This window comes from Furipterus horrens, unplaced genomic scaffold, assembly GCF_987537825.1.
Source record: "Furipterus horrens unplaced genomic scaffold, mFurHor1.1.pri manual_scaffold_10, whole genome shotgun sequence".
Taxonomy (NCBI): Eukaryota; Metazoa; Chordata; class Mammalia; order Chiroptera; family Furipteridae; genus Furipterus; species Furipterus horrens.
The window spans coordinates 102,514,566-102,539,575 of record NW_028327180.1 but is presented as its reverse complement, the minus strand read 5'-3'; the positions used below and the strand labels follow the sequence as shown (position 1 = coordinate 102,539,575).

The following is a 25,010-nucleotide window of genomic DNA, read 5'->3' as shown; positions in this document are numbered from 1 at the left end:
TGCGGTTGGGCCGCCAGCCACCCCAGGAAGGGGCTCACCTGTCCCTCTGCCCGCCCATCCAGACACACCACAAAGCTGTCCCTCACCTCCCAGCGAGAGGGTCTGCTGCCCCCTGTGCACACCCCGCTCTCTCCCGAGGATGCAAGGGCTGCTCCCCATTGCAGAAGCAACAGCATGTGCTTGAGACTGGGCCACACACTGCTCTGCGGCTGTCACACAGGCCCTTTCCTCACAGGGCTGCACGCAGGAGCACAAATGCCGCTGGAGGGCTGGCACCAACCAGGGAGGCCCAGCGGGAGGCAGCGAGAGCCTGACACCCTGACCGATGCCTGGATCAAGCTGTGCCTGAAGGCAGCTGACTGCATCAGCCAAGCCATTTCTTCTGTTACTGTTTGTCACCTAAAACCAGAGTCCTAATATGAAAGCAGACACACAAATGCAGCGCCCAGCCAGCAGCCACCTATGAAATGAGGTCACACACTGTTATTGATGGCCTGCCCAGGGGTTGCACAGCACGTAGGCCAGGACAGAGCCTGGGAGGGTTCCAGATGCCCACATGCCCACCCCCACCCCCCGCGCCCCACGTTGGGGCTCGTTAGCAGAGGAGGAAGTAGCTGGTGATGGCGTCAAGTCTGCACAGCGGCCACGTGTCAGGGTGGGGACAGGAGGGAATGGGAGGACTTGAGACGGGAGACTCGAGGGGATGGGGGGGACAGGAGGAGACGGGGAGACTGCAGGGGATGAGGGATGGGGGGACTGAAGAGAGAGGGTGGGGGGATGAGGGGGGCCCAATGCGCCTGCTGTGCAGCACAGTGGCTGCGTGGGGAACCACTCCTGGCCTCATGCCTGTGGACTGGATGTGGGAGCCAGTACTGCCTTCGGGCAGCCCGACGGAGGGGGTCACTCCCAGGAGCAGATGGCGCCTCACAGCCCATCACACCCTGTGGCCTTTCTGCTGCCATAACAGGCACCCACTCCTGGTGGCACAAACCCACAGTGCCGAGAGCCTCCGGGCACCAGGTGCACCCATGGCCAGGCCGTGAGTGGCAGGGACTCAGAGCCAGGCAGCGGGGCGGCAGACACAGGCTCAGACCAGGGAGCCCTCCTGGATTCCTTGCGGCCCTGCAGCTCCAGGAGGGGACGCGGAGCAGCCGCTGCCTTACCTGCAGAGTACGGCTCCTGCTTCTCGGGGTCGGTGAACTCCTGCCGCTCGTACTTGGCCCGGATCCACTGTTCCCGCAGGAGGCTGGGGACATAGCAGAAAGCAGGCCTGAGCCCAGGCGGCCCCCGGAAGGACTGTGGCCAGAGCGGCCATGAACACGCATCCATGGTCTCAGGAGGCCGAGGGCCACCAGCGTTGAATTTTAATATCATCTGCTAATCCATTTTATCCCCAGTCACCCCCTTTCTGAAAGCCGAGAGATAAGTTGCCCACCACCAGAGTCACCCACATAAAGTGCTCCCCTCAGGGGTTCGCAGCAGTCACAAGGTATGCAGCCATGACCCAGTTCCAGAACATTCCACCACCCCAAATAGAAACCTGTGCCCATTAGCAGTGACCCCCTGGCCCCTGACCTGTCTGGACACAGACGTAAATGACAGTGCAGTGTGGCGGCCTTGGCCACCGGTGTCCTCCCTGAGCACCTGCACCCAGGGCTTCCTGCTGAGCAGCACCCATGACTCCTGCACCTCCGTAACACATGTGTCTGCTTAGGAGGGAGGCTGGACTCAGCAAGGACTTAGAGACGAGCCGGGGCCCAGCGCCCGCAGCGAGGCCCCGTCTTGTCTCCAGGTGCCCCGAGGCTGCCATCACAAGGCACCACGTTCAGCCGCCCCTGGCTTCAGCTGCTGCGCGTCCACCTCAGGGACCCGCCTCTGCTTCCTACGGGGACACCAGGCACCCTAAACCGAGCATGACCTCGTTCAGGATCCTTCCCCTCATCTGCAAAGGCCCTGTTTCCAAACGAGGCCCCTTCACAGGCCCGTGAGGACGTGGCCTGTCTTCTGGGGGCGCCACCACAGCAGTCAGCTCTCCTCCTGAACCCGGTTTCTCATCTGTAACATGAGGGCCTCCCCAGGCCTGGCACGGAAGCTTCCAGAAGCAGCTGCAGGAGGAAGGCCTGGAAGCAGACACCAGCCTGGGAAGGCTTGTAGAGTGGTCCTGAGCCTCTGGGTCACTGGGCGCGGGGCACCCCGGCCTCAGGCCCGGCCCCACTGAGGCCACCTGGGCCAGCACTGATGGGGTGCCGTGACACGTGGCACCTGTGGGAGGAGCATGCCCAGCGGTGACCCCAACACCTGCCCCGTGTTCCAGGGCAGTGGCTTCACAACCCCCCTGGCCACCCCATTGGGTTGGGACCTTGGGGTCAAGATAGGTCCCCTCCCCTCTAGTGCAGACCGAGGGCCGGGCAGGTGACAGACGGGCTGCAGCCTCGGAGCTGGAGGACAGGGTGACCGGGTGTGTGGGGTGTGTTGGGGTGAGGGCACCTGCTGCCAGGCCCCTGTAGACAAACGTTTAGCCACGCTGGCCTTGGCGTCTGACCACCGTTACCAAACACCTCCATCTGACCCCCCGCCCCTGCCTGGTCAGCTCTGAGGTCTGGGCTGCGGGACCCTGCCTGCAGGTCAGAGCTGTGGAGGTTCCCCTGGCATGTGGCCTCCTGGGTACACGGCAGTGACGGGCTGAACTACACACACACACACACACACCCCGTCTTCTGCTGGAGTCCCCCCCTCGGGTCTCACACTGGCCCTCGTCTGGAAGCACTGGATGCAGATTGATGTTAGGACGGGCCGCTCTGGAGCAGGGTGGGCCCTGAGCGGTGTCCCCACAGGAAGGGGACACGTGGACACGGACACTGGGAAGGACAGCCACGCGATGCCCGAGGCCCAGGAGGAAGCCGCACACCTGCCCTCAGAGGCCCAGCCTCCGGGCCTGAGAGACGAAAGCTGCCCTTTAAGAAGCTGGTCTGTGGAGCTCCGTCACCAAGGGCCCAGGAGGCAGGCACGGCAGCCTTTGCGGGGGCCTGGAGGAGAACGTGGGGGCCCTGGGTCGGGACACCCCCAGCCCACGGCTGCCGGGAAGCTGGGGCTCCCTGTGCCACCCCGCCCGTCACACAGGAAGCGGCCAGTTTTCATCACCAGGGTGAGGCCAAGGCTGGTCGGGCCGGCAGTGTCGCAACGCGAGGCACCCACGGGGACGCAGGAAGGGAGCCACTGGCCCGTCACTAGAAACGACCTCTGAGCCCCACCTACTTCTTCCTAATTCCAGCTCAGGGGACTCTGAGCCTCAGAAAAAGGGGGTGAGGGGACAGGGGGACCACTGTGTCCAGAGAACTCTTCTGGCCCACACTCGGCCACACGCCTCACTTCCCTGTGTTTGGTTCCCACGACAGCCTGGTGGCGCCAGCCCCGCCCCCTCCAGCTGGGGAGGCAGCAGCTGCGGCCTGTCTGCCGGGCCAGGATGCGCCCTCAGTGCACAGAGGGGTTCAGACTACGCCCCTGCAGTCCACGGTCCCCAGGGTGCCGGCATCTGCACCCACCTCCACCTCTGCACAGTGCCCCGCAGTGAGCTCCAGGACCGGCCCCCATGCTTCCCGCTGATGCCAGCCCAGCAGGGGCTTCTCCAAGACCCCAGCGCTCCTGGCCTCCGTGCCCTCCAGGGCCTGGCCAGGGCTGTAGACACTGTGGCTCCCTTCACCTCCTGGAGGCTCCTGGGAGGCAGGGCCTGCCTGGGCATCAGAGCACACTCCCCTGGGTTGCCCTGGGGCTTGTCACAGGGACCGGGGTGCCCTGCAAGGACATAGCCTGTGAACCAATCTGTTCCTCGTCACAGGCTCAGGCAGACAGGAGACACAGGGCATGGAGGCAAAGGACCCAACCGCAGAGCAGCCCATGGCTGGGTGCTAACGCCACAGCCCAGAGGCAGCTGCCCAGCCACGCCGATTCGTGCCGAGACCAGCAGGCCAGGGACCTGGCTGTCCCAGAGCCCAGCAGCGGCCGCACTCACGGAGAACGCACCCCCCCCACCACGGTGCCTCTCTGGGCCACTGGCGGAAAGCGCCCTCCGTGACAAATGAACACAAGAGGAATGACCCCAGCTCGCCACACCTGCTCACCCCTCCCGGGCCCATGCCAGGAGCCGTGCGGCGCGCCCTCCCGGTGGTGCGGTGCAGAAATGCAGACGGCGGGCCGGCCGAGGGCCCGTGGTGCTTGGTTTGCAGAGTGAGTCAGGAGCAAACAGGAGGGGGGGGGGGCTCCGGGGGGGGGCAGGAGCGAGCATCCCCGTGTGGGGGGGGGGGTAGCCACCCAGCTGCCCAGGTCACTCCAGGGTGCTCTCCCACCCCTCTGGCCTCAGGGCCCCCTTATCAGATCAGGGGCTCAGGGAGCAGTTTTAAGAGCCGTTCCGTTCACCTCCAACTGCGGCGGAGCAGCGTGGGTGCCACAGCAGCGCAGTAGCCCTGGGGGGCCTCAGTGACCCCTGAGGGCCGTCCTGCTCTGGGAGCAGGGAGGCGCACCTGGCCCCCGTGGTGAGGGTGAAGGAGAGGGGTGAGGGAGGGAGCTGGCGCTCAGCAGCAGCTCTTGGGACAGAAGGGTCTCCCAGGGACCCCATGGAAGGACCAGGAGACAGCAGACGCCCCTGAGCCACTCCCTGAAACCAGCGTCCGCGGGGCCCTCGCACTCACCCAACTTCCAGAACCTACAAATGTGCCACCCTGTGCTGGGTGCAGGGAAGAGAGTCGAGGGACACCCCCCCCTCGAGGAGCCCCCAGCCCACGGGACTCCAGGAGGGAAGGGCTACAAGCCCCCAGCTCTGAGTGGCCGGAGGACAGAGGGTCCTCAGGGGAAAGAAGGATGAAGGTGCTGGCAATGTGGCTGGAGATGGGCGAGGGCACTGGGCATGGACATAGGCAAATGCGGGGGCGGGGGGGGCAGGTGGGGAGCACGGGCTGCGCGAAGGCTGCGGGGCCCCCCTGGGTGCGCACAGGGGGACACTGGCTTTGAGAGATGAGTGGGTGATGCAGGCACCCCATGCACAGCCACCCACAGCCAGGGAGCCCGTGCACACAGCGCAGCTCCTCAGACCCTGCTGCCCTGGTGCCACGCACCCGTGGCAAACAGCCTTTGGTCCCTGGGTGCCGGCCGCCGAGGAGGCCGAGTGGAGCCCCACTCTCTGAGCTCGCTGGGTGCAGCTGTCATCCCGCCGTCCCGCCCTGCGGTCCCCCCAGCGTTCTGTGCTATTTCTGAGGGACCCGCACAGCCCGTCTGGTACTCACTGGCAGTCGGAGGACGAGGGCCGGTAGTAGAAAGATGGCACCTTGGACTCGTACGTGGCCCTGGCGGTGTTGTTCCCGTGGGAGGCCATGAACTGGGAGACAGAAGATGGTCAGAGCGCCCCAGGGCTGGGCCACCACTGGGCTGGGACCCTCCAGCCCCCGTGCCCCAGGGACACCACCTGGAGGGTGGGAGACAGGACCTCCCCCTCTCCAGCCAGCGGGAGGGGCCGTCAGGGTGCGCAGAGGGGGCCCGGGCCCGTGAGGGGCACCCGCTGCAGGCTGCTCCCTCTCCAGCGAGGCCCACTCTGCCCTCCTTCAAGGCCTGTCTTCTTCATGCAGGGACCCCATTTAGGGAGGAACTCACATACGCCAGACTCAGGGAGGGCCCTGCAAACGGCCAGAGAGCAGGGACACCGGCCCAGGGCACATGGAGAGTGAGAGGACCCTGGCTGCCGGAGGAAAGCAGCCGGAGGTGGCGGAGTGTGACGGCTGACCACACAGGTGACTGGAGAGCCATCCAGGAGGCCACCAGCCGGGGTCCCTGACCCAGAAACAGCACATGCAAAGGCCATGAGGCTGGACCGGGCAGTCGTGTGGATGGAGATGCCTCCACCGGCACCTGGCCCACAGGGTTTGAGGACCAGGGGTGAGAGTGGGTTCCCTGCAGCTGAGTCCTGCTGCTTCCTCTCCCCCGACAGAAACCCCTGGCCCTAAAGTCACCAGGCTTTGAGAACCATCAGATCGTGAACATGGGGACCCAAGAGGATCAACTGGACAAAAATCACAAACAAGACATTTCAGCAAAAGGGTGTTACTAAGTTAAAATGATAAAATCGGTCGCTTTCCTGCACGACATGTTAATCTGCCAGCAGGGGTAACTAACCACGGACCATTCGTAGGCAAACATGTAAAATCAGCCTCACGCAGAATGTTCGGCCTCCACAGGAGAACTGTCTCCTGAGGAGGTGGCAGGACCCCAGGACCAAGACCCACCCTGCTGGGTGGGGGGCGGGGGGAGGCGGAGATGCACCATCTCCTATGTTAATCTGTGCATTTCTTGCCATTCTCAAAACGGAACAAAAAAATAAACCAACCAGGCATCCAGTTTTATAAAGCTAGCAATGTTTCTAACGTTCATTTTAAAATTAAGAAGCAAAAATATCCTGGAAAATTCTGACTGTGAGGACCCTTCCTAGAAGACATTAAAGCCTGTTACAAAAATAACGAGGTGCTCAGAAGGACACCAAAGTCACAGGACAGCCTGCGAGGTCCAGGAACGGGTCCGGCGGGGTCGAAGGTCCAACGTGAGCAGATCTAACAGGAGTTACCGAGCGGTGCTGGGGGGCTCAGATTTCGGGGAACGCGTTCACTGATGACATGGTGGGAAACGGGCAAGCAGCGCAGAAAAAGTGGAGCTGGATACACCTTTCAGTAAAATAAATTCAATTGCTTCAAAGACTTAACTTCCAGAATTAATAAAAGTAGTAAAAATCATCTTAGGAAAATTTAGGAGGAAAATTTTGTGACTTTGGATTAGGAAACGCTTTCTGAACTGACACCAAAAGCACTAGCAACGAAAGAAAAATAAGGAATTTCTTCAAAATTAAAAACTTGTGCTTGAAAGGAAACCATCGAGATGGGATGAAGCTTAAAACCACGAGGCTGCTCGAGGAGCGAGACCCCGTCCAGCAAGCCCACCGGGCAGGCAGCAGGTGAGGGCGGGGCGGGGCGTGATGTGGGCGGGGCGGGGCGCGGGCTCCTCCGTGATGCTTGGAAGAGGTGGCGGCTGCACTATATTGAGAACGTGCTAAACGCCACTGAATTATTCACTTTCAAATGGTCGTTTCTACATTGTGTCGATTTCACCTCGGCCATCCGAAAATTACATGCGTAGCTCCTTAAGACTATAAACTGGACTGTTTACATTAAAAAATGTTACTGCAAAAGGAAGTTACAAGACAACCCACAATGAGAAAAAGTGTTTACGAATACCATAGGTGATATCGGGCTTGTATACAGAATCTATAAAGAACTGTTCAAAGTGCAATAAAAATACCTAACTCGAGGATAAAAAGACAACCCATTTTTAAAATGGGTAAAAGGCCTTAGCTGGTGTGGCTCCATGGATTGAGCCCCGGCCTGTGAACCAAAGGGTCTCTGGTTCGATTCCCAGTCAGGGCACAGGCCTGGGTTGGGGGCCAGGACACCAGTTGGGGGTGTGTCAGAGGCAACCACGCATGGATGCTTCTCTCCCTCTCTTTCTCCCTCCCTTCCCCTCTCTCTAAAAATAAATAATATCTTTTAAAAATAAATAAAATGGGGAAAGTGTTCATATTGACACATCTCCAAAGACGACACACACATGGCCAAGCAGCACGCGGGGATGCTCAGCACCATGAGCCACTAAGGACACGCACGTCAACCCGGGACAAGACGCCAGCTCGTACCCACAGGGCCAGCTGACCTCACAGACCAGCAACACGAGTGTCTCCAAAAAAATGGGATTCTGCGTGTTGCTGGTGGGCATGGGCCACTGCTCTGGAGACGCAGCCTGGCAGATCCTTGCTGTCAAATTCAGGGTCACCAGAAGACCCAGCAACGCAGGAAATGTGCCGCGGGAACATGCACCGCACGCTGACGGCAGTGTCACTCACAGCCACAACGAGAGAGACCAGGCCTGTGACCACCCACTGAAGCGGGGTCACACATCCATCATGCCATGGAAGGGACCGCGGTCATCTAGAACTTGGCGCCTGGACACAGGGGGAGGCGGGGACCATGCCATGTGGCCCCTAGGGCCCTGCCGAGCCCAGCACAGGGCGGAGGCTTGGCGGGGGGGGTGGAGCAGCTGCTGGTGGGTGACGGTTTATTTCAGGACAAGAAAATATTCCAAAATTAGATGCTCGTGGTTGCACAGCCTGTGACCTGTGCGCTTTAGAGGGGCTAGTTGTGTGGCGTGTGAGTTGTATCTCAGTAAAGCTGTGATGTGTAAAAATAACCTTGGGGGAGAGCAGGCTAAGAATGCCCGAACCCTAAAGCCACAAAAAAGGCCGATCCATTTGACTACTGCAAAGTGACAAATTTCTACTGCAAAACCCCCATGAGCAAAGTCAAAATACAAATAACTAGAAAAGCGTCCACCCCGGCCTCGACAGGTTAAACTCCCTCAAGTGTAAGAATCTGAGGAAACGGAAGGAACAGCCAGGCGGCAGGGAGACAGACGGCCCCGAACCGTCCTAGGCCAGGTGCTCAGCTTCACTGGAGATAAGAAAATGCTGATGAGAACCGCGCGTGGCCTCAGCTTCCCCTCCTGCTCCGCAAGGAAGGGCGTCAGCGCCATCGGTGAAGCCCCCAGGCAGGGTCTGGGCCCCAGGCTCACGCGTGGTGGGGCACTTCCACTTCCAGGAGCTGGGCCTCCCCCCAGCCCCCGCCTGTGCCAGGTGATGCCTCTGCCAGGCTGGGCCACAGAGGGAGGAGACGGAACCCACCCGCGTCCATCTGACCCTTTCTCTCCACCCGGTGGTCTCCCCAGCCCACGCCCGCCCCCTCTCCACCTCATCTGGGCTTCAGGGCAGACCCTCCTGCCACCACAACCCAGGTCACCACCCTGTCCACTGCCTGCCTGTATGTCCCCGCCTGCCCCCTCCTTAAGGTCACCCCAGGGCCAGGCCCCCTGCAGTGGGAGCTCCACAGACGTAGGTCGGTCGGGGAGGGGCGGGTGAACGGTAAATCCCAAGAACAGGAGGGCCTGTCCCTCAGCACAGGTGCCCCCAGAGCTGCCCGTGGAGGGTCTTGTACCCTCTCTCTGCAGCTGCCCCACAAGGGAGGCAGAGTGTCAGCCCAGGCAGAGCAGATGGGGCGTGGGGGCTGCAGATGGGAGGTGCAGCTGCACAGCACGGGCCTCGGCAGCCTCAGGTCCCCGCCAGGCTGAGTCCCTGGGAGGAAGGGACCTCTAAGTCAGGGCTGGGCCTAGGCCCCCCGGGTGGCTCTGAGGGCCCCTTCTGGCCATACCTCCACTTGGGCCTCCTCCCAGGAGTCCAGGCGGACGGACTTGACCTTGCTGACCTGCGGGATGTTGCGGTGGATGGCGGAGCAGCTGAGGCAGATGAACACGCCCACGGTATAGGAGGCCCAGTCAGGATCTGGAAGGCAACGGCCAGCAAATGGGTCACAGGGAGCCGCAGCATGGTGCCGGCGGTCACGGCCGAAGCCCAGCCCCACAGGGGCCTGCTCTGGGCTTGGTCTCCCTTTCTGTGCCAACGGCCAGCCGGCCAGCAGGTGTCCAGGCTCACCAGCTCTGTGGACCCCAGGCAGGGCCCTGCCTCCCCCAGCGGCAGCAGCCTGGGCACCAGAGCTGCCCAGGCCCCCGAGTGGACACTGCAGGGCCTGGGGGACGCTGGCAGCAGTGGCTCCGAGGATGGACCACGTGCTCGATGACAACATGTGAGCAGCACTGGTTTGTCTGGCATGACCGTGCACACCAACACGTTCCAAGGTGGGAGGCATGTCGTGTGTCTCGTTTACGTGAAAAGGTCGAACAGGCGCCTGTGGATGAGGCAGACACTGAGGACCCTCAGGTCTAAACAGGGCAGTGCAAGGGGCCAAGTGTCCACAGGCTGACGTTCTGCACAGACGGGCAACGAAGGGAACCTGTGGGGGTGACGCTGGGTGGGTGGGTGCTGGTGGCGCTTTCTCCGCGTCCAGCACATCACTGAGTGGGGCTGGAGGCTGCCAGGAGCCCACAGAACCTTCTGGACCAGGCAGGTTGAAATCAAGATGCCCACTGAGGCCGCCGGCAAGAGCAGGGCTCCCTGGGATCCCCCGGAGGCCAGGCCGCACCCACCCCCATCTCCTGGCCCGTCTCAGAGCACAGTGCTGGTCCCACCCTGCAGTGACCACACAGAGGGCCCAGGATCATGGAGTGGGCCATGTGACACCCCCAGGCCTGAGCAGACACTTGCCTCTGGGATGACACAGGACTGGAGTGGCTGTGCCCTCATGCAGGTCACCACGGCCACCACCCCACAGAGGACGTGGCCCTAGCTCCCTTCAGAGAATGTACTCCAGTGCCAGGAGATCAGAGCTACTCCTCAGACACCACACACCTGGCCACAGGTCCATGCGGCTCTGCGTGGTATGTGTGTGTGCACCTGTGAGCGTGTGAGTGTGCACCTGTGTGTGTGCACCTGTGAGCATGTGTGTGTGCCTCCGAGCGCACCTGTGAGTGTGTACCTGTGTGTGTGAGTGTGCACCTATGAGTGTGAGTATGAGTGTGTTCACCTCTGAGCCGGTGAGTGTGCACCTGTGTGAGTATGTGTGTGCACCTGTGAGTGTGTGAGTGTGTGCACCTGTGTGTGTGCACCTGCGAGCATGAGAGTGTGCGCCTCCGAGCGCACCTGTGAGTGTGCACCTGTGTGCGTGTGTGTGTGCGCACCGTGAGCATGTGAGTGTACACCTGTGAGTGTGAATGTGTGCACTTGTGAGCGTGTGACTGTGCACCTGTGTGTGTGCACCTGTGAGCATGAGTGTGTGCGCCTCCGAGCGCACCTGTGAGTGTGCACCTGTGTGTGTGTGCGCGCACCTGTGGTGTGCGCCTGTGAGCGTGAGTGTGTACCTGTGAGTGTGTGGGGCGTGCAGGGGTGGCAGGCACCTCTAGGTCCTGAGCTAAGGACCATGGCGAGTGCCCACCATGCTGGGCCCAGGTCACCTACCACAGGGTCAGTGGTGGCCGGCAGTCAGCGCGCCTAGTCCTGGGGGCACGGGTGGTGCTTGCTGCGACCCAGCCCTGCTCAGGGTCCCAGTCCCTGTCCCGAGGGTGGTGGCGGGTCTAAGGGAGGAAGTGGAGGCCAGGGAGGCAAGATAGCTGGCCCAGGACACACAGCGTCTAAGGGACACTTGGAACAGAGAAGTTTCAGAGAAAAACAGCCCTGCCATCTGTGGGCCCCGGTCCTGCCCGGCCTCCCCGCAGGCCCCCCAGCGTCTGTGGGCAGGGGCTCCAGGTGGGCCAGGGGTGGCAGGGAAGGGAAAAGCCCCCCCACACACACAGACCGGTGCAGAGACCACCACGAGGCTGGGCTTGGCTGACAACAGGGTTGCCCGCAAGGGCCCGCAAGGGTAGGGGCAGCCCGGAGACCCCGAGGCCTCAGAGCCTTGGACCCAGGGCCCCTCCCAGGGGCACATCTGTCCCCCTGGTGCCTCTCTGTCCACTCCTGGCTTCCTGCCCACTCCCCCACACACCTTGGCTGCCTGCCGCCTGCTTGGCCCACAGTCCGCTGGCCCGGAAGCCACAGCCCCACTGGTGAGGCGCACGGCACACCCACACTCTGTGTGCAAGACTCCCGGGACTTCTCACCGCGCCTCCTCCGCCCTGAGGCTGCTCCCCCAACACCTGGGGATCCCCCACCCTGCACGCCTGGGCTCAGATGTCACTACACACTGACTTCCCCTGACCACCAACTGGCGGGCACCTCCAGGCACTCCAGTCACACCTCTCATTTCTCCACAGCATCTGCCTATCCAGGCTGTTCACTGTGCACTGTCTTGATCCCCAGAATGTAAAGGGATCAGAGGTCAGGGGTCAGGGGTCCAGTTTGCTAGGGCCCCTCTTAGCAGCCCTGGCCACACAGACGGACAGACATCTGCAATGCTCTGCAAGCCCTGTCCCTGAGCTCCCTGCACCACGCCAGAGTGACCACCTGGGGATGCCAAGGGACAGGCCACCATCCCGTGGTGGCAAGAGCTGGGAAGGGACAGGAAGGCAGGGATCTGCAGAGACAGTGGCGCCTGGGCTGTGGGAGACCCTGAGGATGGCAGCGGGGCCCAGGGTGGGAAGAAGGCCATGACCCCCAGTTCTGAGCCACCACCCCAGGCTCTGGCTGCCACAGACAGTGGACTCCCCCTGTGACAGGCGCACGGGGACCAGGCGAAGGTTTCACAGCCCGCGTGGCCTGTCCTCTGCTCTCAGTCTTCTCGCCTTCTGGTGTCACTCAAACTGCCGGACGGCGGGGGAGGACCCTGCAGACCCCAGCCCTGGGGTCCCGCTGCGGACCAGGCCCTGCCCTTCAGCCCGCCCCACGGTGGCCCCCGCAGCCGCTGCAGGGCACCACGGGCACCAGGCGTGCGGCCACCGTCCTTGGACCCCAGGAGCCAGCTCCCTCTTTGTGAAAATGCTGCCCCAACAGGAAATGAGGAAATCTAGCCTGAAAGCCCTTAGGTCTGAGAGAAAACGGACAGGGAAGAGGGGCCCACGGGCCACAAGCACAGTGACCAGCCGGAGGGCTGGCTCAGGCCACAAGGACACCAGGTGAGACACCCAGGGCCTGTGTACAGCACTCGCACCTTCAGCCTCGCCCACCAGGATGCGGCCGCTGCGAGGGTGCTGCCTGGGGGCGGGGCACGGGGCGGGGCCTCCAGGCGGCCACCAGGGCAGAGGTGGGGCCGGTGACTGGAGCACCGGGTCTGGGATGGAAAATCACGCGGGTGGGGCAGTGGGTTTTCTCCCGGAGCTGGAAAGGGGAGCTGTGGCTTCCTCACGCCAGGTGTGCTCGGTGGCCGACTCTGCGGGACACAGCAGAGGGTCAGGCAGTTGTGGGAGACCCTGTGGCCCACGAAGCCTAAAAGCATTTACTGCCTGGCCCTTTAAGAGAGCGTTAGCCAAGCCCCGCTTCGGAGGGACCAAGGACGCGGCTGTGCCCAGACTGACGTCATCTCTCTGACAACCTTGCGGAGGGTCAAGGCGAGGCCACACACCTGCCTGGCATCTTGCCGAGGACCGCTGGTGTGCAGTTCAGGGCTGCGTGACCCACGCCTGCCACCCACCTGGTGCGTGTGTGCGAGGCTGGGCACACGCGTGTGCCGGCCACAGACCCAACGTGAGCAGCTGCTTCTAAAGAGGGTTCAAGGGCAGTTCAAGTTAAAAAATGGAGATACTAGTCCCTTTACATAATAAAAGACCACAAGCCCCCCATTAGGTCTGCCCACCTCCACACAAGCCCCATTCCCCAGCGGAGCCAGGAGATGGGGTGGGGGGTGTCCTCATGTATACAAAACCCCACATCCTGAGCTCTGGGCCCCACCTAGCTGGCAGGAGGGCCTGTGGTGGGCAGAGCTGGCTGGGGCACCCCACTACCAGGGTCCCTTTGTCTGACCAGGAGCCCCACACCCTAGTCCTGGGTTCCACTCCACTGCACCCCTCCTCCCAGGCCACATGGAGGCTCTGCGCCAAGCCTGCTCCTCCTCACTGGTCCACTGTGGGCCACTGCAGCTCAGGAGCTCCCTGCCCAGTGGGCTGGGGTCAGCCTCCAGGGCCTGAGTTCCCCCAGGACAGATCACGAGGCCAGTGCCTATGTCTCAGGCCAGGAGGCGGAGGGCCTGGGCTGCGGAATGACCCCCTGTAGTAAGGGGGGGTGAGGGGCAGGCCTGAGGCTCCAGGCACAACCCTGCCTCACAGGGGTGGGGGGGCGGTGCAGCCCAGGCCACTGCCTTCCTCCCAGCCCGGAGGCATCACCTGTGGCTCAGGGCAGAATGTCCCAGGCCACCAGCTTCCTCCTGGCTGCCCTGCCCTCCCCCACCCCCGGCTATCAGGGCCTCCATCTGCCCCTCTTTGGCCCCGCCTTCTCCAGGGCAACTCGGAGGTGACTCCTCCCCTTTACCAGTTCTGCGAGGCAGACTGAAACACGGGACAGGTGAGGCAGGTGGGGCTGAGCTGGAACTGTGGGCTGGCCCAGTTCCAGAGACCTTTGTCCCTCCCGAGGCGAGGCCCAGCAGAGAGGACAGCCGAGGTTCCGGTGGTGACCACCAGTCGGCTGGGTCTGGGCCGGCTGAGGTGGGGGGCAGAGTGGTGCCCATCGCGCCCCAGTTCCTCATGGCAGCGCCCACCCCGTGTGGCAGCCCAGGGTGCAGGCCCCTTGCCCTGCTGCCCGGTGTCACCCCTGTCTCTCTGCTGGGATCTAAGCCCCAGGCGGGTGGCCCCAATGGACCCCCAGCAGCATTATTTGTGAGTGTAGCAGCTCTGTTCGCAGCAGCTGAGACATGGAAGCAACTCAAGTGTCCATCAGGGGTGAGTGGCTACGTGTCATGTGGTCCTTCCATACAGTGGACCATTATTCAGCTTTAAAAAGCAAGGAAATGAAAACCAAAAGCAAACTGGCATAGCTCTACATACATCAGACAAAACAGACGTCAGGCCAAACTGCTAGACAGACAAGAGGTTCATTAGATAATGAAGACAATCAAACAAGAGCATGTAACATCTGTAAACACCTATGCACCCAACAGAGGAGCACCTCAATGTATAATTCAAATGTTAACAGGCTGAGTGGGAGAAACAGCAGTATCATCACAGCAAGTTCTCTGACCCCAGTGGATAGACCATCCAGACAAAATCAGTAAGAAAGCATTGGCCTCAAAGGACATGTTAGGCTGGGGGGGGGGGGGGCTTAACAGACATTTACAGGACATTCCACCCAAAAGCGACAAAAATGCATGCTTTTCTCTAGAGCACAGAGGCTGTTTTCCAGGGAAGCTCGGCCATACTTTAGGCCACAAAACCATCCACCATAGATTTCATAAGCATGAAACCGCATCACGCATCTTTTCTGACCACATGGTACGAAACTGAGTCAGTTACAAGATGAAAACTGGAAAATTCACAATGACTCGTAGATTAAACAAGATGCTACTGAACATCCAACGGGCAAAGAAAAATTTAAATACCTTGAGATAAATGAAAATGTTAATAAACATACAAAATTAAGGATGCAGCAAAAGCAAGTCTCCGAAGGTGGTTCCTGGCGACAGATGCTCCCACCCAGAAACGAGGAAGACCTCAGACCCACAACCTGACCCCACAGCACGAGGAGCTAGAAAGAGAAGAACTAATGAAGCCCAAAGTGAGTACAAGAAAGGGACTCAAGGTCAGAGTAGAAATAAGTAAATAGACTGACAAGACAATAGAAAGATTAATTAAACTCAGAGCTGACTTTTTGGAAAAGATAAACAAAATGGACAAACCTTCAGCTAGAAGGAAAGAGAACTAAAACAACAATTAAGAGATGTTACAGCTCACAGCACAGAGATACAAAGAATCATAAGAGGCTACTATGAAAATCATGTGCCAAATTATGCCACCGAAAAGAAATGGATAAATTCCTAGAAACATACAACCTATTAAGCTGAACCACGAAGAAACAGAAAATCTGAACAGCTTGATTCCTAGTAAGGTCATTGAAACAGAAATCAAAACCTCCCAACAAACCAAAGTCCAGGACCAGATGGCTTCCCTGGTGAATTCTAACCAAATATTTAAAGAAGAATTCATACCAATCCTTCTCAAATTCTTCCAAAAAACAGAAGAGTGGAGAACTCTCCCAATCTCTTTTTACGAGGCCAGCATTATCCTGATACCTAAAGTAGACAAGAAACAAGAAGAAGGAGAAGAAGAAGAAGAAAAGAAAGAAAAGAAAATCCCAGGCCAACATCACTGAAAAACACAGATGCAAAAGTCCTCAACAAAAACCAAATACGAGCAAAATGCATTCAATGATACATTAAAAGGATCACACACCATGATCAAGTGGGATTTTTTCCAGGGACGCAAGAATAGTGCAACATCCACAAATTGATCAGTGTGGTTCACCCACATTAACACGTGAAGGATAACATCATGTGATCATCCCAGCAGACGCCGAAAAGGCATTTCGTGACATTTAACATCCTTTTATGATACTTTCAGTGAAGTGAGTCCAGAGGGAACGTAGCTAAGCGTCATAAAGACCACATCATGACAAGCCCCCCACAGCCACCTCGTGCTCAGCAGTGAAACACTGAAAACTTTCCTTCTAAGATCAGACACAGGACAACAAGGCCCACTCTTCCCACTTCTATCCAACGTAGCAGTGGAAGTTCTAGCCACAGGAACCAGACAGAAAGGAATAAAAGGCATCCAAATCATAAAGGAGTTGAGGTTTCGCTACTTGCAGGTAACAATGCTATCCAGAGAAAACCCCAAAGACTCCACCAAAAACCCCTTAGAACTAAGAAACAAATTCAGTCAAGTTGTAAGATACAAAAACCAATATATGAAAATCTGTTGCATCTTCGTACACTAATAACAAACTATCAGAAAGCACAATTAAGAAAACAATCCCACTTACAATGGCAACAAAAAGAATCAGACACCTTGGAATAAATCTAACGAAGGAGGCGAGAGACATGTGCACAGAAGACGAGGAATCGTTCATGAAAGAAATTACGGACAGAGAAATGGAAAGGTGCTCTGTGCTCAGAATGGGAATTGTTAACATTGTTAAAATGTGCATATTGCCCTGGCTGGTGTGGCTCAGTGGATTGAGCACCAGCCTGTGAGCCAAAGGGTCGCTGGTTCGATTCCCAGTCGGGGAACATGCCTGGGTTGCGGGCCAGGTCCCCAGTTGGGGGCGTGTGAGAGGCAACCACACATTGATGTTTCTCATCCTCTCTTTCTCCCTCCCTTCCCCATCTCTAAATAAATAAATAAAATCTTAGAAAAGGGTTGGTTGCATCCCCTCCCCCATTGCAAAAAAAAAAAATTTTGTCCATATTGTCGAGAGCAATCTACAGATTCAGTGCAATCCACATAAAAATTCCCATGGAACATTTCACAGAAATAGAACAAAGTATTCTAAAATTTGTATGAAACCACCACAAAAAAAAACAAAACCCCAACTACCCAAATCAATCCTGGAAAACAGAAAAAGAAAAGAAAAGAACAAAGCCAGAGGCATGCACTTTCGGATTTCAAACTCTATTGCAAAGCTATCGTCATCAAAACTGTGTGGTCCTGGCATAAAAACAGACATGAAGGTCAATGGAACAGAACACGGAGCCCAGAAACAAACCCACGCACACACGGACAGTTAATTTATGACAAGGCCGCTGAGAACGTACAATGGGGAGAGAACGGTCTCGTGCCAAAGAGCGAAACAGGACCACGAGGTCACAGCAAGCACGGAAACCCAACTCAGAATGGGCTTCAAACTCCCACATAAGACTTAGAACCATAAACCTCCTCAGAAAACGGGTGGGAGGCTCCTTGGCATTGGTCTCAGCAATGATTTGTTTGGATTTGATGCTAAAAGCAACAAAAGCAAAAAACGAAGGTGGGACCCCGTCGGACTAGAGACTGTCTGCCCAGCACAAGAATACCCTGCAAAACGCGAGAAGACGTGCAGATCTTACCTGACGGAGGGTGAATATTCAAAATTATAACGAGAACTCACACACGTCAACAAGAAGTGGGCAGAGGCTCCCCCAGGACATTTTTGCAAACACACCCACGTGGCCCACGGGTACCTGACCGGGGCTCCACATCAGTAACCGGGGACCCTAAACCAAACCGCCACGCACCACCACCCCACACCTGGGGCCATGGCTGTCGTCCCAGACCAGAAGCGGCGGCGGCGTGGGCGAGGGGGACATGTGGAAAGGGAACCCTCGTGCACCGTCGGGGGGACGTGAACTGCCGCAGCTCTACAGAAAACCGTGTAAAGACAGGAGTACCTACCATAGGACCCAGCAACCCCACTTCTGGGCGTGCGTCCAAGGAAAACGAAACACAGGCCAGAAGATGTGCCGCTACGTTCACTGCAGTCCGGTGACAATGGCCCAGACGCAGCCACAGCCAAGCGTCCACAGACAGAGGCGCAGACAGAAGGATGGTCCAGACACACAGCGGAACAGGACTCAGTCCCAGAAAGAAGGAAGCCCGTGCGGTCTGACAAGCGGACGGACCCTGAGGGCGCTGCACTAAGTGACCATGGTAGAGACCAATACCACACATGCGGTCTAAGAAGACAAATGAGCAGAAACCCCCAAACTCATGGAGAGAACAGACGGGGGGTTGTCAGAGGGGCGTTAAAGGAAAGCCCTCCGGTAACTGGGGACCTCACGCACAGCATGGTGACTGTGACTGTGTGCGGTGACGGGTGGTAACTGCACTCACAATGTACCCAAACATGGAAACATGACATGTACACCCTGGACTAATACAAGTTACGTGTCGCTTACTCTCAAGTTGTTTTTTAAAAAGCGGATTCTACGACATGCTGCCACGTGGACAAACCTGGAGGACACTGTGGTCGGTGACACGGGCCAGACCCAGAAGGACGGATGCTGTGCGGTGGCACTCGTCCGAGGTCCCTGCAGATGACCTCACGGCCCACGCTGGAGCTGCGCTGGGGGGCGCTGGGAGCGGATGCTCAGGTTTGCAAGACGAAGAGAGTTACGGGGGTGAGCGCTGAGGGCAGCCACACAGCAGCGTGAGCGCACGTGGTGGCACGGACCGGGGTGCTTCAGAGCGGTCACGGGGGCGAGTTTTATGTTACGTGTATTTAACAAAATAAAAAGGAAAAAGCCCTGTCCTGGCCACCGCAGTGGGCCTGATAGGGCGAGACCAGGAGTGGTCAAGAGGGCAGCCGAGGAGCAAGGCGGGAGCTGCTGCCACAGCGACCGCCCAGCCCCCCCACCTGCCGCCCTCAGGCCCCAGCAGAGTCCCTGCCCGTACTTCCCTAGTGCAGTGGGGCCGTGCGGCCGACTCGGGCTGTGGGGACGCACCTGCCGACAAGCCCCTGTGCGGGGCAGGGCTGCTTGATGTGAAGGTAACTTGCAGGTTACGCTCCTCCTGTCACGTGCAGACCTCCCTCAGAGCAGAGGCTTCTGGGAGACTGTTCACCGTGGTAAGTGAAACTGCATCGCAGCCCATTGACAAACAGGAGCTGTGCTTCTGGTCACAAAACACCCAACTTCTGAATAAAGACCCCAAACACTCCTGACGTCTATCTGTGAGCTTTACAGAGACTTACACTGTTTTTAACCCACGGACTCCAGGTCAGCGTCGTGGTGGCTGAGCCTGTCCCGGCAGCTCGGGTTGGAGCCACCCTGGACAGGACACCCCTCCACGCAGGGCCACCACCCACCCAGACTGGGCAACTTCAACACCCACTTCCCGCCATGGGCACAGCTCCAGAATGCAGGAGGAGCCCGGAGTCCCCGAGAAAACACACGGAGACTGTGGCCTCACCAGGAATCGATTTTTTTCTCACCAATGTGATAACAAAGCAGCGTCATTCAAGGGCCTTGCTGTGTGTTGTACCACAATAAGAAAAAAAATGTTTCTGATCCCCAACATCAGGGGTTTGGGAGGACTATCGGCCCAGCCCACGCAGCAGCCCCTGCCAGCCTCCCTCCCTCTCAGGGGACCCTCTCCCAAACCAGGTCCAGATCCTAAAAGCCTCCCACTCCCCCCACCCCCCTGCTCACAGCAACTTCTGAGAGGTCACCTCGGGTCGGACACAGAGCGTCCACCCTTGGCTCAGCCCCGGAGCCCAGCAGGCACACACCCCAGTCCCAGCCCAGCCCTCAGGGCCACCCCCACGCAGACATCCCCGGGCCTCAGACCAAACACCACCACACAGCACCCCAAACTGTCCCTCTTGCCAGAGACGAAGACCTCACGGAGCCCAGGGCCCTCAAACAAGCCCCCTGCGCCCCAGGCCGCTGTGCCCAGGGGAAGTACCTCAGAGCCCCACCCACAGCCCAACCCAGTGACAGCGCCGGGGCCGTGTACTTCTGGCACGAGATCTGACTCGGGCGCCACATGGTCCCCCCCAGGCCCGTGATGAGAAGCACCTCTCTGGGCGGGGCCCACAGAAGCAGGGGCTGGGGGCTGCAGGGAACCCCAGACCCCAGAGCCGACGCTGCAGGCCCACCCTGGCCGTGCCTGGCTCCCGCTGCCCGTGGTCAGGAGGAGCCAGTCCATGTGAGATGTTCTGCCAACAACACAGCACACTGTCCCCCACCTGCCCCCAGCAGCTCCAGAGCGGCCCCTGCCTCCCGCCTGCACCACAGCAGGGACAGGAGGCCCAGCTGCAGCGCACCAGTGGGCCAGCCGAGCTCCGCCTGAGAACAGAGTGGGGTGGGTGTCTGGGGAGGGGGGGGTCATGGAGGAGGGAGGGCCTCCGGCCTTGACACTCTGAAGTGGGGAGAAGGCTGGGAAGAGGGCGGGGTGCCTTTGAGGCCCTAACGCTGCTCAGGGTCTCAGTGCCTCAGTTTCCCCAGCTGTAAAATGGGTCAACTGCTCACGTCTTGCCTGCTTCTGGGGCAGATGCGATGTTGCGGACCAGCCCTGAAAACTGGGGCTTTGGCCCAACGCCAAGGAGAGCCGGCCAAGGGTGACGGCCCTGGATGGACAGCGGGCTGGGCAGGGCAGTGCAGGGCCCGTGAACCAAGGAAGACCTCCTGCCAGGCTGTGGCCCCAGGGGTAGCTGGGGGGCGGCCGCCGGTGGGCAGTGCGGCCAGCAAGGGGAGGGCAGGGCTGGCCTCGTCCCCTGCTTCCCACAAAGGCCCGGGGCGATGGCGATGCCGCCCCTGCCACACCTCCAGGCGGGTCCTGCGTGGCGCTGCTCAGCGGGCGGGACAAAGGCCACTTCCGCCCGCCCGGCCCCTAGAAGAGCCTGCTGCTGCCTCCCCATGGGACCCTCAAGCTCCCATGTGGCCTCACCCGGTCACACTGCCGCTGACCAGTCTGTTCCCAGAACTTGGGGCTGCCAGAGACCCTCCTGGCCCAGTGGGTGGGCAGCAGGGAGTGCTTGGGATGGGGTCCCATTTGGGGAGTGTCCAGAGGCTGCCCAGGTGTCTGGGGACAAACGTACAGACTTACCACCCCCCGGGGACCTCAGCCACTCCGAGTGTGTGTGCTAGGTTTGTTCTGAGGGGTTCTGGCTAGGAGCCCCCAGTGGGGTGTCCAGTGTCCCCATGGGCCACCAGGGGACAGCCCCTGAGTGGGGCCACCCTCCACCCTGCGAGCAGGAGCCTCTGGGGGCTGTGCCTGCCCCCTCCCCCACCCCCCACCTGCAGAGGACAAGCCAGGAGCTGCGAGGGCAGGACAAGCAGCCAGGCCACCCAGGAGCAAAGTCCAAGAGATGCCTGCTGGGAGAACGGGGTGCAGCTGGGCCGGCTGCCTGTTCCCGCCCCTGCCGCGGTGCCCCCTGTGAACTGGGCACCTGCTCCAGAGCAGCAAGGCCTGGGGTTGGGGGAAGGGGTGCCCTTTCCCATCGGGCCCACGTGGAGGCGCAGGGGCCTCCTCCGGCTGCTGGGGACGCAGTGCAAAGGGTGACTCCAGAGGGGGGCCCATGACGTCAGCTCCAGGTGGCCGGGAGCCAGGTGGACACCCACCCAGAAGCGCAGTCAGCTCTCCCCATCTGTCCGTGCAGCCGGCCGCCGCCGCTATTTCCTCTTTCTTTTCGGAGCCCGAGGTTTCGCAACGCGGCGGCGGTCCGCGGGTGACAGCGAGACAAGGAATCCGGGTGGGGTGGGGGGGAGGGGAGGGGAGGAGGCGACCGCCCGCCGGCCGGGGTGCGCGGGCTGGGGACGTCCAGGTCCCGCAGGTGCACTCGGACCGCGCCCCACCCCAGCGGGGACCAAGCTGCGCGCCCGCGTCCCCAGCCACGCCGGCGCCATAGCCGCGTCCGCATCCCGGTCTGGCATCCAGGCAGCACCCACCCTGGCAGTGAGTGAGCACCGGCCCGCGCACACCCCGGGCGGCATCCCCGGGGCAGCCTCCCCCCGCGGCATCCCCGGGCCCGCGCCCACGCCGTCCGCACCTACCCGGGGCGCCGCAGTCCGCACAGTGCGCGTTCCCTGGCCGCTGCAGCAGCTCCAGGACCGCCCGCTGCCGCTCCAGGGCCATGGCCGCGAGGCTGCCGCCGCCGCGGGGCCGGGCCGGGCGTCCGCTCTGCCGCGCTAGGGCCCCACGCGGGCCGCCCACCGCCGCCGCCCCTGCGCCATCCCGGCCGCCTCAGCCGGCGCGCGGGTTCCGCATTCCTGCCGCCCGCCCGTCCCCGCTGCTGCTCGCGTTGCCGCCGCGGCCGCCAGGCGTGTGCCGGCGCGGAGCCCGGGGCGCACGGCGCGCTCTGGCCGGCACGGCCCGCGGGCGGCCCCCAGCGGCGCGGGCAGGAGGCCTCCCGGTGCCCACGCCCGACTCGAGCCCAGTCCCCGCTAGCTCTGCACAAAGCCGCCAGCCACACTGCTGGTCCGGGCGGGGCCGCTGGTGCGGTCGTCGGGGCAGGGGACAGCACCCGGACACCTCGCCCAGACCGCACGCTGCGGTGCTCGTTGAAGGAACAGTTGCCTGCCTGGTGCTGGGGGCCGGGGCTCATGCCGTCTGTGCGCTGGTACCAGACAGACCGCGGGTGACAAGGCCCAGTGTCGGTGGGCGCTCAGGGCAAATGAGGACCGCCACCCTCCACACGCAGCAGGGCCAGGGCCAGGGCGGCCACAGTGCCCTGAACAGAGCCCCCCTGAACCAGGGACCCAAGCAGGGAGGTGACGGGGAGAGAGAAGGCGGTGACAGGCCACAAAAAGGGTGTTCCCTCTTCTGCTCTCCCAACGAGTTTCAAGTTCTTTCTGTTTTCTTCTGGGATGAAGGCACCGCACGGAACCTGACTGAGCGATCGTCCCACCTGCCCCCACCCAGGCCTTTCTGAGCCCCCCACTCCCTGCGGACGACCCCTCTACATCCTGCGGGCCCGGCCCTCGCCTGTAAAGACCACTGGGCAGTGAGTTCCTGTTCTTTATGATCCACCTGCTGGGCTGCCCGGCAGAACCCCCAGATCAGGAGAGAGACCTCTCCCCAGTGACAGGATTTTGCCCAAAGACCCTGCAGCTCCCAGCTCCCAGACCACCGTGTCCCGGCCCCAGACCCTTCTCTTGAGGAGAAAACCAGAGACACTGCCCTCGAGAGTCTCCTTCCTTCTTACTGACAAGGGGCCTTTCTAACCTGGATTTCTAAGACTTCCAAACAAGAGCTGATAGGACCACCGAGAAATCTCTCTGGGCCCCAGGTCCTCCGTGGGCACCAGCAGCTTTCCAGCATGGGAATGCCCTTTGCTTCTCTTCAGAGATGCCAGCATGCGGCGGCCATCACTGGGGGGATGACAGGGGCCTCTGCGTCTGAGACTTGGGCCGTATCACCGGGGTTCCTTCATGGGCCCTGAGGCACCCTGCGGAGAGCAGCCCCCAGCATGAGATGCGCAGCTTTCAGCTGAGTTGGTGTGACCCTGGCTTGGGAGGAAGAGCGAGCAGAGCCTCCCAGAAGCAGACCCCACCCTCCCCCACGCACTTCGGAGCCCCTGGGCTGGACAAGGTCCTTCATGGGCACCGGGCAAGACGGGCCAACCACAGCCCGCGAGGGGCTACCTCCACCCTGGCCTGCTCCATGCCAGACCCAGGGGCCACCTCACAAGTCTCCCTGGGAGTGGGAGCTGGGGGCTTGGTGGGGGCCGGACCCTAGAGCAGCCCCAGGAAGAATGGGGTCTGCTGTCCTCTGGCCCACCCCCAACGGAGAAGTCATTTTGTTTCACCAAGAGAAACACAGAAAAGCCGAAGGGAAGATGGCCCCTGGCCCCACATCACTCAGGGGTGTCACGGAGCCTCAGCCACCTGGGCGGCCCTCTGGGCGCCCCAAAGCCAGAGGGGGCAGGGCAGCGATTCCCAGCCCCCAAGGGAGGCTGAGGGCAGAGAGGGTTCCGCACATGGTTGTCTGGGAGCAACACTTGTAAGATAGAGGTGTCCTAGGTGTCCCCAAAGATGACACGCAGGGGTGGGACCTGTCTGTAGGGCTCGGGTGCTAATTTTTGTTTAGTGAGTTTTGCAACATTTAAAAATACTTTTTGCACCCTGGCTGGTGTGGCTCAGTGGATGGAGCGCCTGCCTGCAAACCAAAGGGCTGCTGGTTTGATTTGGGGTCAGGGCACATACCTGAGTTTCGGGCCAGAGACCAGCAGGGACCCCACACCACTCAGAGGGAGGGGCTGAGAACCCCGCAGACTCCTGGGGCACAGGGAGGGAGGCGTGGAAGCTTCTGCAGGTCATCAGGCTCCGCACATGGCAACCACGCTGCTGCCTCAGACCTGGGCCTGTTGTGACCAAGTCCATGAACCAACACAGGAGGACAGGCCCCAGACTGGCGCAGTGGGACAGGGCTTGTGTTTCCCTGAGGTGGCCCCTCCGTCCATCCCCCGTTCCCCACCCGTCCATCCACCCACCCGTCACCCATCCACCTACCACCTATCCCTTCTCTCCACCTGACCTTCTGTAACACACAGACATTCTCCCCACCTCCCATTGACAGGAGGGGTCTGTTCTCACCTTGAGCCTGGGTGGGGCCCGGATGGCTCCGGCCGGAGCAGCACTGTTGGCTGCAGGATGCCACTGGTGCTGAGGTCCTGGCAGGAAGCGCCCTCCGCCTGGTGCATGACCCTCAGGTCTGTCTCTGTCTCTGTACACACACACACACGCACACACACACGCACGCACACGCACACACCTGTCTCTGTGTTTGCGTCTCTCTCTCCACTCCCGTCGGGAACCTGGGCCCCAGCGGCTGGTGTCCCCCCAGCTCAGGTGATGGCGCCTCAGCCACCTCCTGGTGAGAGCCCAGCTGAGTGCAGCCAGTCCCACAGCCGAGAGGATGGTCCCCTCAGGATGCACAGAGGTTGAAGCCTGGTTTGGGGGCTCCCTACCCAGTGAGAGCAGAGGGCACAGGACAGTCACCCTGCCTCAGGGCAGAGTGCTGGCCCCAGGGACCGGGAGGCCCTCCCCCACTCCCCGCAGCCCTCTCTTGTCTCCCGTGCGCTCTCCTGGAGAGCCTCCGCGTCTGTCCTTTGCAGCCCCGGCAGTTGGTCTGCAGGTGTGACCAGT

The 25,010-nt window shown here is 60.6% G+C and overlaps 1 protein-coding gene across 1 annotated transcript in view; it reads right to left on the bottom strand.

Annotated features, from left to right (window-relative positions):
* ADAP1 (ArfGAP with dual PH domains 1) overlaps positions 1-22,183 on the bottom strand; it is a 30,354-nt gene extending 8,171 nt beyond the window's left edge. The window contains exons 1-4 of the mRNA XM_090288706.1: positions 21,918-22,183; positions 9,288-9,418; positions 5,277-5,368; positions 1,164-1,246 (exon numbers count right to left, since the gene is read on the bottom strand). Of these exons, the coding sequence (XP_090144832.1) occupies positions 1,164-1,246; positions 5,277-5,368; positions 9,288-9,418; positions 21,918-21,999 (388 nt within the window). The 5' untranslated portion in view covers positions 22,000-22,183. The remainder of the gene's footprint in view (positions 1-1,163; positions 1,247-5,276; positions 5,369-9,287; positions 9,419-21,917) is intronic.
* Positions 22,184-25,010: the final 2,827 nt, after the last annotated feature.